Source organism: Bos indicus, chromosome 25, assembly GCF_029378745.1.
Source record: "Bos indicus isolate NIAB-ARS_2022 breed Sahiwal x Tharparkar chromosome 25, NIAB-ARS_B.indTharparkar_mat_pri_1.0, whole genome shotgun sequence".
Classification (NCBI taxonomy): domain Eukaryota; kingdom Metazoa; phylum Chordata; class Mammalia; order Artiodactyla; family Bovidae; genus Bos; species Bos indicus.
This window is the reverse complement of record NC_091784.1, coordinates 14,478,092-14,492,680: the sequence shown is the minus strand read 5'-3', so window position 1 is coordinate 14,492,680 and position 14,589 is coordinate 14,478,092. Positions and strand designations below refer to the sequence as shown.

General features: G+C 47.1%; 1 protein-coding gene across 8 annotated transcripts in view; it reads left to right on the top strand.

The window, feature by feature from the left end:
* PARN (poly(A)-specific ribonuclease) overlaps positions 1 to 14,589 on the top strand; it is a 179,348-nt gene that overhangs the window by 111,450 nt on the left and 53,309 nt on the right. For all 8 annotated transcript variants that reach the window (XR_011564032.1, XM_070779701.1, XM_019987931.2 and 5 more), the window contains one exon: positions 13,241 to 13,430. Coding sequence is in view for 7 of the 8 variants with exons in the window: in XM_070779701.1 (XP_070635802.1) it covers positions 13,241 to 13,430 (190 nt within the window). In the remaining variant the exon portion in view is untranslated. The remainder of the gene's footprint in view (positions 1 to 13,240; positions 13,431 to 14,589) is intronic.

Sequence of the window (14,589 nt, the reverse complement as noted above, 5' to 3'; positions counted from 1 at the left end):
ACCTTGTTGGACTTAGGAACAAATTGGACTAACACATGCGTTTTTGGAATGAAACTCGTTCGTATGCAGGGGACTTAACTGTCAGTGTAGAGTGAACATGGTAAATGCCACGTTTAAAGTCCCTGGAATGGGACTTTAAAACCAAAGTAATTCTCGCTCAGTTTTGTGCTGCCCCTTTGGGCTGTTTGGTGAACTGTAGGGTTTTTTTTTTTATTTTATTTTATAACTTTACAATATTGTATTGGTTTTGCCATATATCAAAATGAATCCACCACAGGTATACATGTGTTCCCCATCCTGAACCCTCCTCCCTCCCCCTCCCCATATCAATCCTCTGGGTCGTCCCAGTGCACCAGCCCCAAGCATCCAGTATCGTGCATCGAACCCGGACTGCCGACTCGTTTCATATATGTTATTATACATGTTTCAATGCCATTCTCCCTAATCATCCCACCCTTTCCCTCTTCCACAGAGTCCAAAAGACTGTTCTATACATCAGTGTCTCTTTTGCTGTCTCGTATACAGGGTTATTGTTGCTGCTGGTGCTGCTAAGTCACTTCAGTCGTGTTCGACTCTGTGTGACCCCATATACAGCAGCCCACCAGGCTTCCCCATCCCTGGGATTCTCAAGGCAAGATGTAGGGTTTTAACAGACAGAACCTATCAGTGGAAAAAAATCAGTCGTTGGGCACATAGTCTCAGCAAAGGCAAAGAGTAAAATTGATGTGGAAAATAAGGCTAACTTTATCATTTGTGGTTTATTTCCCCATTGGCGAAGCATGCGATTCTCTCTCTATACACTCTTGAAGTCAGATCTTGCCGGTTATAACAAATACATTGCATGGTCCCAAGGCAACCTGTGGGCTGAAGAGCAGATTCCATTCGTTTTGTTGTGAATCAGTTCTCCCTGCATAGAGACTGGACTCTAGTATAGTACAGCAGCTGGCGTACAAGGACTGGCATCGAGTGAACAGGTAAGAAGAGTTACTGTCAGTGAGGGCTCTGTGCAGGCACCGAGGCCGCAGGCCTGAGTGTTAGAGCAGGTTGTCTGGGCATTTTTTCCTGATCTTTTTGGTGGTGACAGGTCATATATGGGGTGTCCTGAAAACACTGAAGAGGCAAGTCACATCTGATGGGGATTTCGGAGGGTTCCACATCTGTAGGTGGATCATAGCGGTGGGGGCGAGGCGGGTGGAAGGGAAGAAGGCAGGACGAGGAAGAGGACTTGTTTATGGGTGGCATCACGATGCCCTCAGGAGAACCCTGAGAGGTTCCAGACCAGTAGTGCGGCAAGGAAGGGTTAACGGGAACCATACACGGAATCGCCCTGTGTACACTTTATATGGAATTTCTGTGACTGCTTTCTGGGTTGGGAGAGGCCCCTTCGCTTTGGGGAGCGGATGCCCTTCCTCCCAAGGGTAATGACTCACCCTGCAGGTGAGACAGCTCAGCCCTGCCTGCTGATAAGGGCCTGTCATTTTCATTCTCTCCCTCCTGCCCTCCTGGGTTTCACTTGGTTAATGAATAAGCTGAGTCACGAGGTGTAAGTAAATTCTTTTATCAAATGAAAACCACATCAAAACAGCCACAGAGAGACATGTAGTGAAAGTGTAAATATTGCGGCTCAGCATCCCCCACAGTATCTGGTTGGCTGATACACAAACAGACTTTTAAGCTTTTCAACTGTGAAACCTTTAAATCTGAAAACGTGCTGCTCTGTCAGGCTTTCTATAAACATGGTCTTGGGACGTAAAGAAAAGATGGTGCGTTTATGTGTGTTCACAATAGCGCTAATACTGTGGCAGATGTAATGCTTCATAAAGTGCCCAAACTGCCAAGGTCAGTAGTCCAAAAGGATTGTCCTGCTGTACGCGGGGGACATTTCTGTTTGGTGTATGTTTGCATCTGGCACCTGAAACATCACCAGAGAGAGCTAGTGAACCCTGCTTAACTCCAGCTGCACACCCAGCCACTGCCTCCAGCCAGCAGTTCAGTTACAGGCGAACTCTGGCTGGTGAATAGGTTGTGTCCTAAAAGTCCTTTTGTTGATTAACCTTTTAGAACACAAAGCGCATTGTTGCACAGAAATGCCACTTTGAATGGTGGGTGTCAATGAGCTGTGGCTTGTTTCAAACTTCGGGTCAGGAAATCAGTGCTAGTTGACACCAGAATTTAAAAAGAAGGGAGAAAAGAAACAATAGGAAGCATCAGAGTGGATTGGGTAGAAAAGGTAGGTCTCCTTTAGTGATACTGTTGCAATTTAAAACCCACTGTGTGCCTTTAGACTGTGAAGGCGCCCTTGGAGGAGGAGGTTGTGTCAGCAGTGGGTTACAACTGGCTGTTCACCACCACTCAGCACTGTGATGTCAGGCAGGGGACTTAACCCATCTTCGTCTCTTGTTTGGTCTTATTCAAAATAGGGCTGTTTTGTAGAGGATAGGATTAGAGATGAAAGAGTCTGTGTTAAGGTTAATATATTAGGGTATTATAGACTGTATGGTAATATATTAGGACTCCAGCTCATATAGCATCTGGAACACGGTAACCTTTCTGTAAATCACGATTATTATTTATTTGTACTCCTCTGTGATATATGCAGGCCTTAAAGATACTGTTATAAAGTAGTATAACTAAAAACATGTACTATTTTGTTTTCCCTAGAGTACAATTTATTCAGTGTTCCTGACATTTAGGATCTGCCATTTCGCACATTCTAGGAGATCTTTGATTTTACTTTGAATTATTCCTGTGTAGTTGAGACATCGACCTTAATTTTTTCCCAAGAAGTGTGAAGAATGTTGCAAATTACCTCAGCTCTTTCAGCTGTCTGTCAAGTTTGTTAGGACTGCTAAGTATGGAATTGCTTCCTAACTTCCTATTTTAAGTGTTTTATCTTTAAAAAAAAAAAATTCTCTCTCTCTCTCTTTTAAGTGACTCTCAATTCTAAACTTTTTTGGAGCTCCACCTGCTCCTGTTTGACTCCGTCATAAAATCATCGTTTTCTTGGCCCTCTGCAGGTTACTCAACCTCTTTGAGCTTCTGTTTCTGTGTCTGTGAAAACAGAGCTCCTGCCCACCTTGCGGGATTGCTTTGAGGACAGAAAGAGCATGGGAGAGTTGGTCACTCTGCAGAGAAGGCCACTGTCTCTGGTTGGACACTTGTCACAGCACCACGGCCTTTCCTGCCCCTCTGTCCTCCCAGCCTCAGCCCCGGGGCACTCAGGGAGACCCCCTCCCTCCACCCAGGAAACCGCCAGCTTCCAGTTGGGGCTTCCTACCCCGGCTTCACAAAGCTCTAACCCACTCCTCCCTCCACTCGGAAGTGTAGCCCCCACACATGCTCTGGGCCCCACCTCTTTCCCAGGCCTCACATGGGCCCATGTCCTCAGGCCCACCCGCAGCTTCTTTCCAACACCCCAAAAACCTACGGAATCCTTTCCATCTTTTCAAAAGGACTCCTGATCCCAGTGCCCTTTGCTCCCAGTGACTCCTTCCCTTTTGCAAGTCCCAGGAGTCTGCACGCAACACCCTCGCCATCTGCCTTCTGCTTCAGCTGTGGTCCCTGGTGACCTCTGTGTCCAGAAGCCCCAGGGCCCTGTCTTCCTGCCTGGTCCCCAGCACACTGACCACTCTTCCCTCCTGGGCCCCACAGCCCCGGACTTCCTAGGTTAGTCCCCCTCCCCCTCGGGCCCTGCTCCTCCCGTCTATAAGGTGAGTAAGCATCTCAGTGTTTCTCAGTGTCCTACTGGGACTTCTTTTCTCACTCCGGGCCTTCTCCATTCCTCCCGTTTTCCCCGTTGGTCGCAGTGACCTTGTGGACACACATCAGCTCACACTCATACCCCCTCCAGGTGCCTGAAGCCAGACTGTGGGTCCTGCTTCGTGTGGTGTGGGGTGCCCATCACCCGGCTTCACTGCAGGTCCTCCCCGCTCCCTCTGCAGTCTCCACTGTTAACGTCGTGTTTCGGTTCCTCCATCCGACCGTGTCTTCTCATCAGGTCGGTCGCTCCGTGCTCCTCCTGCCTGGAACGCCCTTCCCCGTCCCTAGTGTCTTTTACACTGGCTGATCTCTCACCTTCAGTCTCAGGAAAGCCAGAGTGTCTTTTTCTTAGAGAAACGGTCCCTGTGTCCCAGGCTTGACTAGCTAGCGCTCCACTGGAAACTCCAGAGCGCTTTTCTAACCCTCAGCACATGTGGGGCTCTGTGCCCTGTCCTGCCCTCCCAGCAAATACAAGGACCGGATCTCCGATTCAGCCCCAGTGGCCCAGGCATAGAAGATGATGTGTTTGTTCATCAATGAATGGATAGATGAATAAATGAACAAGTGAGAGTTCAGTGTCTGTATTCACGCACAGGTGGAAGGGCGAATAAATGAACAAGCAGGAGCTAAATATATTTGTTTGTAAAGCAGTCAGCAGAGTGCTTATATGTAGTAAGCACTCAATAAAGGGTGGCTTTATTTATTTTTAATTGACTTTTCAGCTAGGAACCATGAAAAGAAAAGAACCTCTCCCCAGCCCCTCACCCGCCACCCCCAGGCTGGTTCATAGAAGCAGTGCTTCTTGGCGATGCCATTCAGTGAATGCAGAGGCAGTTGGCAGAGGCCCTGGGAGCTGGGAACTTAAGCGGTGGCCTCTTCCTCACTGTCAACCTTTTGCTCCTTGTGCTGAAATCTTTATTCCTCACCTAGAGCCCTGCCTCCCCGGTGCTCCCCTGCCAGTCCATTCCTTTCCTTTCCTCCTCCTCCAGATTGTGAGCTTCTTTTGCGAGGGGATCATAAGTCCCCTTCCATCATGCCCCGGTGCCTGACACAGAACTGGGAACTGGTGTTTGTGGAGTGAATGAATGAGATGCACGTTTCAGAAGCAGACTGTGGTGTCGCCAGGAGAGTTAGTGAAAATTAATTGACTAATTTTGGTTGCTTCAGTTTTTTAAAATTATGGTTCAGACTTTCTGATCTCACACTTGTCCCGTATGGTTGATGTATGGGTTCCTGTATAATCTACTTTATTTTCTTGTTTTTTTTTACATGGAAAAGACACCAATTCTAGACAATAGAGCTATTGCACGAGCTGTTGCAGACTTGGGTGTGTGAGGCCGCCTCACTTCCAGCCCTCCGCGTGTGATGAGCTGCAGCTTGCTGCATCTGTGTCTCTGTAGGATGCTTTAGACACAGTTCTTTTAGTCTGAACTCTGGTTTATCCACAGCAGCCTCATTAATTCAGCAGCTGCTGTGTGGTAGGCCCTGTGCTGAGAGCGCTGCCCTTCCTGATAGCTTTTTCTGAGATGGTAAATGGGCCCCATTGGACGGATAGAGAGGGAAGCCCAGGGAGGCCCGGTGACTGGCCTCAGGCAAGTCAATATTTGTGCAGAATTTGAACCCAGGCCTCTGCGGCCTCAGAACCTGTGGTTTTTCCCACTTGACTTCATGGCCTCCCTCTGTGTAGATTTCAAATAAATGTCGCCATATCTACACGTCAGCATTCGTCTGGTTTGTGGAAAGTGTTTTCTTCTCCACTTGCTTGGCTTTCATTAGAGACTGTGAGGTGAAAGGCACTGTGGGAGCCACGGCAGGATGAGAGGGTGACGTGGAGGAGCACAGAGTAGGCGGGCTCATAGGTGGCGGAACCGGGACGGGACCCACTTCCTCTCTGGTGCCCATCGAGTTTTGATGGGGCTCCCAGTGCCCGCCCTTACGGTGCCGAGGACCCAGTGTGGTGGGGCACAAGCCTGGTTCTGTGAGCGCTCAGCTGCTCTTTCTCTCACACTCTGCCCTTCACAAGTTTTCAAGCATCGTGACCTGAGCCTGTTTCCCTGGTCCTAGTCCATTTCTTTCCTGAGTGTCTCATGTCGGGTGCTGCGATGGAGGACGGGGGAAAGCAGAGGTGGATGAAACCAGTGCCCCTCTGCCTCTTTTTTTTTTTTTAATATTTATCTATTTAATTGGTTGTGCTGGTCTTAGTTGTGACATTCAGGGTGTAGTTCCCTGACCAGGAATCAAACCCAGGCGCCCTACATTGGGAGTGGGGAGCCTTAGTGATTGGACCACGAGGAGAGACCGACCACCAGCCCCTGTCCCCACCTCTTACTCCATTATGTCCTCTGTTACAGGGCTTGCATCTTATTCACGTGCCTTAGTATTCATTCTTTAGCCTTAGTACTTTATTTTTTATTCTATTTCTTTTTTTTTTTTTTTTTTTTGGCTGCACCGCAAGGCTTGTGGGATCTCTGTGTCCCAACCAGGGATCGAACGCAGACTCTCAGCAGTGGAAGCGTGGAGTCCTAACTGGACCGCCAGGGAAGTCCCTAGCCTTAGTGCTTTAAAAGCAAGCAACAAATAGAAACCCTTCATTGGGTGAGTAGGCACTGTATGAGGAACAACGGACAAGGAATCACGGGTGCTGGGTCCTAACTCTGTGTCCGGGGTAGGTGCGTTGGCCTCGCCAAGGGCCATCACCATCTGTTTCCCAATGTTGCTGTGAGGCTCAGGGGTGGTGACGTGCGTGGGCTGCCACTGCCCCGAGAGCCAGCCCTTCAGAGTCAGAGTTCACTCCCCTTGTGTCCAGCGCAGGACTCTTTGTCCCCTGAATCAGCCTTCGTCATGGAACTTTTAACTGAAGACATGAATATATGTCCTGGTTCTGGCTTTCTTCTCTTGAAACAAGCTGCCAACAGATACAAAAGCTGTGCTTCTTCCCTCCCTTCATAATCTTCGTTTAAATTCCTGCCAGAGTAGCATGGGAGAACCCAGGCGCTACAGATGAGTAAAGTACTGTCCCTTTCCTCGCAGAGCGCCTGGCCTCGTTGGGAACACACGTGGGAAGAAGTCAGAGTTGAGGGAGGCTGCACTGAGTTAAACGCCCTGACGTGCTCTCACAGGCTGGCACTTTATCTTGAAGACTCTGCAGGTTTTACAGACGAGGATGGACTGGCGAGGGTAAAACAAGGCTGTTTGTGTCTTGGGTGACTGCCCACTCTCACCTGTTGGACACCCTGGAAATAGCTGTACTGCACTTGCTTCTGACAGAGCGCCAAGTCCTGCAAGCACCTTATCTTCCCAGTTCCTTAGACGGGTTGAGGGGAAGTACACCCAGGATCATTTTTTTGAACGTAGGCAAATGTTCCAGCTGACCATTATTAGGGTTGAGTGTTTTTGTAAAGGCCTTCCCAGGTGGCTCAGTGGTAAAGAACCTCCCTGCCAATGCAGGAGACAAAGGAGAAGTGGGTTCGATCCCTGGGTCAGGAAGATCCCCTGGAGAAGGAAATGGCTACCTACTCAGTATTCTTGCCTGGAGAATCCCATGGACAGAGGAGCCTGGCAGGCTATACAGTCCATAGGGTCGCAAAGACTAGGACATGACTGAGCTTGCACACACTTTTTTTTATAAAGTTGGCTGTCTCCTTGAGAATCCAGGGTAAACCCATCCATTCTCTCGCTGGTAAAAGTGGGGAAATGGTCATGCTGTTGAAAACCCAAACTGGATCAAATTGTGTAGAACATGAGAAAACTTCTCAGTCCTGTATGTTCTCATGTAAATAAGCAAGCAAACACAGAGCGGTATCGGGCGCCCTCCTGGCGCGGGTTGAAAGCCCAGAATGAGGACACAGTGGTGCAGGGCCCCAGGCTGGCGGCTGAGGGGGCATCAGGAGAGGCCGAGAAGGGCATTGGAAGCGGGCACCGTCAAGCATTAAAGCACACGTTGGCGGGTGGGGTGGGGGGTCCAGGTCTGCAAAGCTGGCAGAGGTCACTCTCAGCACGCATCACTTCTGGTGGGAGGTGAACATACCAGGTTATCACAGAGCGATTCCTTCTGCTTTGTACACAACTCTGTTGTATGGAGAGGTGGCCGGACTCTGAGGCTCTCGCAGACAGAGGCGCCTGCCTGTGTTAACTCCAAGTGACATGGTCTGGGACCCTTCCAGTGCGCGTGGTGTCGTGAAAAGAATGCAGCTTTGGTTTAGATCCCAAAACTTGTCATCTTCGGGACCTTGAACCCATCACTTCTTCTGAGCTTCAGTGTCCTTATCTATAAAGTCAGGATAATCCTTACAGGATTTTTCCATACCTGGCAGAATAAGTAACCAGTAAATAGTTCCCTTTCTCTTAACTAGCGGATGGATAAGCATATAGGTAATTCCCTTAGAAACTGACTGAGAACCTAATGTTGGCTGAGGGTAGCCACTGCAGAAAAGGCAGGGCTAATAGTGGTAAGTGCTTTTGAAGTTTCCTAATGCTTCCCCCCTGCCGCCCCTCCTAGCCATTGCTGCAATAAAATGATTGCAGCAGCTTGATAACAGCCTTCACAAGTGTCCTCAGCTTCCCCGGGGAAGGTCTGAGAAGCCCGATGTGTCAGCACCCCATGCTTGTCTACAGCACTCCAACCATTCAGGGACACCTCCTTATCACCGGAGACATTGAAACTGGAGAAACTCTTACCTCCTACAAGAGACCTTCAAACTTAGTCTCAGAAACGGCCCTTAGGGGTTGGACCGAGTATACAAGAGAAAACCTAACCAATTTGTTTACAATGTAGTGAACATCTGTGAAACCACTACTCAACCAGAAGAGCTAAAATACCGGTAATAAATTATAACAAGAATCTGTTATTCCTCCACATCCCAAACCCCTGATTCCTGGTGGGGGAGCGTGCAAATGGGGAACCACTCTCATAAAAGTCATGTTGATCCTTTTCTTGCCTTTTTGATGCTCTGTGCTTCTCTAGCCCTCAGACTCACTCTCGCTCTCCCCTCTTCCCCCTCTGTCTCCTGTTCCCCCTGCCTTCTCCACCCCCCCGCCCTCCTTCTCCCTCTACAAATCTACAAAATGACACCTTATTTAAGTGCTCGTAATTTGCCTTTGCCTGAGGTTGAGCAACTCCTGTATATAATTATTGGCATTTTATGCTCCCTTTTCTGTGAAATGACTGGTGTGCTTTTTGTGTCTTTTGCCCATTTTTCTGTTGGGTCCTCTCTTACTGATCTGTAGGCGTTTTTATGTATTGTGGTGCTAATCCTCCATCAGTTGCACATGTTAGAAATATCTCCTCCCAGCATGTAGATTGTCTTTGCCCTCTTCAGAGTATCTTCTGATGGACACAAGTTTTCATATTAATGTAGCCAAACTTACTGATCTTTTCTTTATGCTTAACATTTTTTTGTATCTTCATAAATTCTTTCCTACTTCAAGCTCAGGAAGAGATATTCACTTCTATTTTCTTTTCAAGTTTTCAAAGTTTGCTTTTGACATTTAAGTGCTTCATCCATCTGGAGTTGATTTTTTGGCCTGGTGTGAGTAAGAATCCAGTTTTTTTCCCGTGGATGAACAGTTTTTCCTGCTTTTCCTTTTGCATGCTGTCAGGCTGCCTCTGTCAGATATCAGAGTTTCGTAGATGCCTAGATCTGTTTCTAGGCTCTTCTGTACCATTGGTCAGTTTGTTGATCTCTGTACCATTACGGCACTGTCTTAAGTACTGCGGGTTTACAATAAGCTTTTCAGCTAGCCAGGGAAGTCCCCCTTTCTTATTCTTCTTCAGAAACGTTTGGGCTATTATTGGCCCATTTGTCTTCCATTTAAAATTTGGAATCAGACCTTTCAAATTCCACAGAATGATTGAGATGTAATTTATATACCATGAAATACACATCCACTGTTCTCTTGGCCAGGTCTTTGTTTTAACAAATGCACACCTTCGTGTAACCTCCACCGCAGTCAAGACACAGAGGGCAGTTGCATCACTCCCAGAACTCCCTCGCCTCCTGGGTGGTTGACCTCATCCCCCCAGTCCCGGCTACTGCTGCTCAGTGTTCTGCTGAGATTTTTCTTAATCTCTTTAACATTTTTTTGTGTTTTTATTAAAATGGAATTTTAAAAATTGGAGTTGCATGACATCTGTAGATCAATTTAGGAAGGTCTCTATGTCTTATGCTAAGTCTTCTTGTGAACGTAATGTAGCTCTCAACCTAGTTGGAGAGATCTTTTGCTTGATAATAGTGGAAGGTTCTACATTTTTAGAAAAAAAAAAATCTAAACATTGTAAGTAGTTCTTTAAAAGTCCTCTTCAAGGAAGCATTTTATGAGATAATCCTCAATCTAAATGGACACATAAATACACAAATATATGTCAGACTTGTGGCAATGTTATATTTTTTAAAAAGCTCACATGTTGGTTCCAAACCAGCTTTGTCTCTTGTTCTACAAGACTGTAAGCAGACATGCTTGGCTCCTCGGATGTTCAACCTCTTTATCTGTGTGATGACTAGAACGTCTCTTCCCTGTGGGGTGGTTGTGAAGATTAAATGCTTCGAGACAGGGCGCCCGGCTCAGTGAAGCTGTGGGTGGGTGAAGTCTGCGGGAGAGGAGGTGCTCTTGTTCACCCACAGGGAGCCGGGGAGGGCCCTCACCGTGTTTGGTTTTGCAGCGGCTTCAACAGAGTGGCATGGCCGAAAGATGGCCTTGAATCATTTCCCTGACAAATTTGGAAAAGGTTTGTGTTACCAAGCCTCCCGCTCCACGCCACTTCTGACAGGCAAGCTGGAATCAGTGAAGGACGCAGCTGACAGCCAATTCATTTTGCTGATTCATCCATTAGAGGGGTGGCTCTGCGCCAGAGCTGGCTTCCAGATTAAAGGCCGAGAGCTGCAAAGCTGCTGGGACTTGAAGGAATGCTGGTAAATTATTGCCATGTGAAGGCCAGCAGTGAAAAGGGGATTGTTATTTGTTTCCCCCTTTAAGCGCTCCTCGTTCCAAATGTGCTCAGATAAATTCCCCATCGTGGTCAGGGAGCTTTTGAAGCATTTGTCCGTGGGGCTGGGACCTAAATTACTGGAAACAGTCAGATGCTGTTAAGTAGATCATCTTGGCTCCTTTATGACCTTATCATCACCTTTGCTTTCATGGGGAATGTTGACTCAAGCCTCCTCTTTGACTCGGTAATCCAAACTAAACTCGAGAGAGGTATTGCGGCAGATGTCTTCCCTTGGGGACACGCTTCAGAATAAACCTGCCTGAGTAAGGAGTGAAACCTAAAGAGGAAAATCCAGCAGATGCTCACTTGCCAATGACCGGTACAGAATAAGCATGTAGAATCTGTGGGTTTACATTATCCATCGCACTGAGAGGTGAACCTCTTATATAGTGGGTAGTCTCCGGCTTCCATAACTCTGCATAAAGCTTGCCTGGGAGAAGGTGGGCTCGAGAGGTGGAGACTGTGTCTTGTTCTACCAGATGTCTAGCATGGTCCCTGGGATGGATAGACACTTAGTGAGCAACTGCTGGGTGGAGGCATGGATGGATGATGTTGGTTGGATGTACAGATTGTGGGGCAGTTAGATGAACGAGCTGAGAAAGTCAGATGTGCAGTCCTTGGGAAGCTAGAAAAGTCACTGTCCCGAGGAATAGGATTTTCAGCAAAGGATACTGTTTCTGCAATTCTCTGATCTGAGTGACTTTGGTCGATAGCATATCTGCAGAACTGATTGCTTTCTGTTTATCTCCTTGTGAGTGAGTCAGAGCATGCTGTTTGAGCTCACATTTCACTAACTCACTCTACCTCCTTGGGACAGTGTGAAAGTTTTTTAACACCTTTAGGGTTTGTTCCTCCCCCAACCCTACCCCTCTTTAACTCTAGAGTGAATATTTGAAAAGTACAGCAAACTTCTTAATTAAAAAAAAAAAACTTGAAATAAAGAGTGGGAGTCTTTCTGTATTTTTCTTCTTGTTGTTTTATTTTGCTTTTGCTCTTCAGATGGCTAAGCATTTAAGGCATGACATTCTATAAACTACTATTGTGCTGAGGAGTTTTAGGCAAATCCAGTCTGCTTGGAGTGAAGCTGGGTGCGTCAGATATGCAGGGGGTATCTGCATCTCATCTAGGTGTCTGTCCCTGCGGTTCAAGGTCCCTCGAGTACTGGAGTCCCTTGTCCAGTTCTGATGTGTCCATCATCACTTGCTACATTCATTCACATAATATTTACTGGGAACCACTCTGTACATGGCTCAGACAGTGAAGAATCCACCTGCAACTCGGGAGACCCCAGTTCAATCCCTGGGTCAGGAAGATTCCCTGGAGAAGGGCATGGCAACCCACTCCAGTATTCTTGCCTGGAGAACTCCCATGGACAGAGGAGCCTGGTGGGCTACAGTCCATGGGGTTGCAAAGAGTAAGATATGACTGAGCAACTAACATTCACTTCCTTCACTCTGTACCAAGAAGTTGCTGAAAGTGGGTACACAGACTATTTCAGACATCATGGTGCTTTTCCAGCAGCACAGGCCCCAGGTCTGCTCCTGCAGCTCCCTGCCAGCACGGCCCAGCCCTTACTGTCTCGCTGCTAGTGGAGGTAATAACCAGTGGGCAGGGAATGTTTGCTCACACTGCAGAAGCCAGAGCAGCACAAGGGGCCCATCCACACGGTTTTTGTGGGTCCTCACTCCCAGGCCACTCCCATGTTCCAGCCCCCAGCCTCCGAGAAAGAGGCAGGAAGACAGTCCTGGCCTTATCACCCATTAATACTAAAAAGGGAACAAGCTCTGGCTCTCAAGACCTCCTGCCAGAAGCACATTACAGAGAATTAGCAGGCTTTAAGAAGAGAAAGAGAAGAGGCAGGTCTCAAATATTGTGGGACTGTCTTGAATCTGCAGAGTCCAGAGTGAAGCGCAGAACTTTGAGAAGGGCCCTGGCCTTAGGGTCCAAGCAGCCTGGATTGCCTCCCTTGGTGCTGGTGCAGTGTGGCCTGCGGCAGCCCCCCGCCTCAGTGCCCCAGCTTGCTTATATTCAGCAAAGGTGACTTCTCCCTTGCACGTATGCTGTGAGGTTAGACATCACGTGTGCAGAGCACCAGGCACAGGCATGCGGTAGACCTGCGGGGGCCAACACTGCTGTCCAGATGGCTTTTCTTGTCATCTTTATTTTCACAACAGTTTTCCCTTGGTTTGGTTTTGTTTTTCATTTTCTGGCAGTGATGTTACCTGCAGATATTCTGAAAATTAATGTCTTGCTTACATTTTTCTGGTTCTGTGTAGTTTATAGAGCACTTTCACACTGTAAGGGAGTCTGGGGAGCAGGACTCTCTTCTCCAGGTGAGGAGACCCAGATGGGGAGAGCTGTGGGATGTTCCCAAGGCCACCTGGCTTCTAAACGGCAGACCTGACCTCAGGGTTCCTTTGACGACCTCAAGCCACTTTTCCGACATCCTGGGGCCAGGCCAGACCTTTTGTTAAGGACTTTTTCTTTTCCTTGTAGCTGTCAATACCAGCAAGTATGCAGAGAGCTATCGCATCCAGACCTACGCTGACTATGTCGGGAAAAAACGAGAGGAGAAGCAGATGAAGAGAAAGTGGACAGAAGATAGTTGGAAGGAGGTTGAGCCAAAGCGGCTAAACACGCAGTGTGGCTCCTACAGTTTGCAGAATCACCATTACCACGCCAACAGGTAAGAGTTCTTTACTGTTGGTTTGGAGAGCTTTGCGTCGTCCTAGCAAAATTCTTACTTGTTTCTCGTGGGACTAAGAGTAGTAAATCTGACTTGTGAGAAAGGCTTTTTCTGACTTTTCACATAATATCAGAAGTTACTACTCCCTTAATTATTTCTGTGCTGTATAGACCATTTCAGCTAACACCCACAAAACCCCAGTGAGGCAGAAAAGGGGATATATCTTATTCCCATCTTAGGAGTGAAGAAACAGGGGCTCCGTGACTTGGCCACCACTCAGTGAGTGAGCCGGGGTCAGAGCTGAACTCTCCCACGTCGGACCTCTTCCTCTCCCCAGACTGCCACGGTGCTTCTGGCTGAGCTTCTGAGCCCCTTCTGTGTCCCACATAGACACCAAACCACATGCCCGCTGTGGAAGGAGAGCTCGACATACACTTCTGTTACTTACCTGTAATCCTATAGTACTTTCAGAAGATGAATACTGGCGACATTTTAGGGTCTTTGTGAAACTATAAAACATAAATACCATAGAAAGTGATGGTGGGGGAGAAGGGGGAGTTCAGTATAGAAAATTATAAAGATGAGAAAAGTGAATCAGCAAAGAAAAAATTAGCCATAATCCCACCTCCCAGAAGCAATCTCTGTTAATATTTTGGATTGCCTTCCATACTTTTAAAACAGTTTTTTTAGCGATTTTTAAAATTGAGGTATAATTAACATATGATAAAATGTGCAAATCTAAAATACTTACTAGTTCAGAGTTTTAATAGTTATATATACCCATGTGACCACCACTCAAAGCAAGATGTTAGAACATTTCTATCTCCCACCTCAAATTTTTGTTGTGTCCCTTTTTAAACAACTCCAAGCCCCCACTATCCTAAGCAACGATTTCAAATTTCTATCACTGTGGATTAATTTTGATTATTCTTGGAATTTATAAAGAATGTAATCACTCAGTGTTGTAGTTGGCTTCTTTCACTTAACATCTTTTTGAAATTCACCCTTAGTGTTGTATGTATCAAGAGTTCATTAATTTTTATTTTCAGTAGTATTTCATTGTATAAATATACAGTATTTGCTTTTTCATCTGTTGGTGGACATGTGTTTTGTTTCCAGGTGGGACTGTTATAAATCAGGCTGCTATGAACATTTCTGT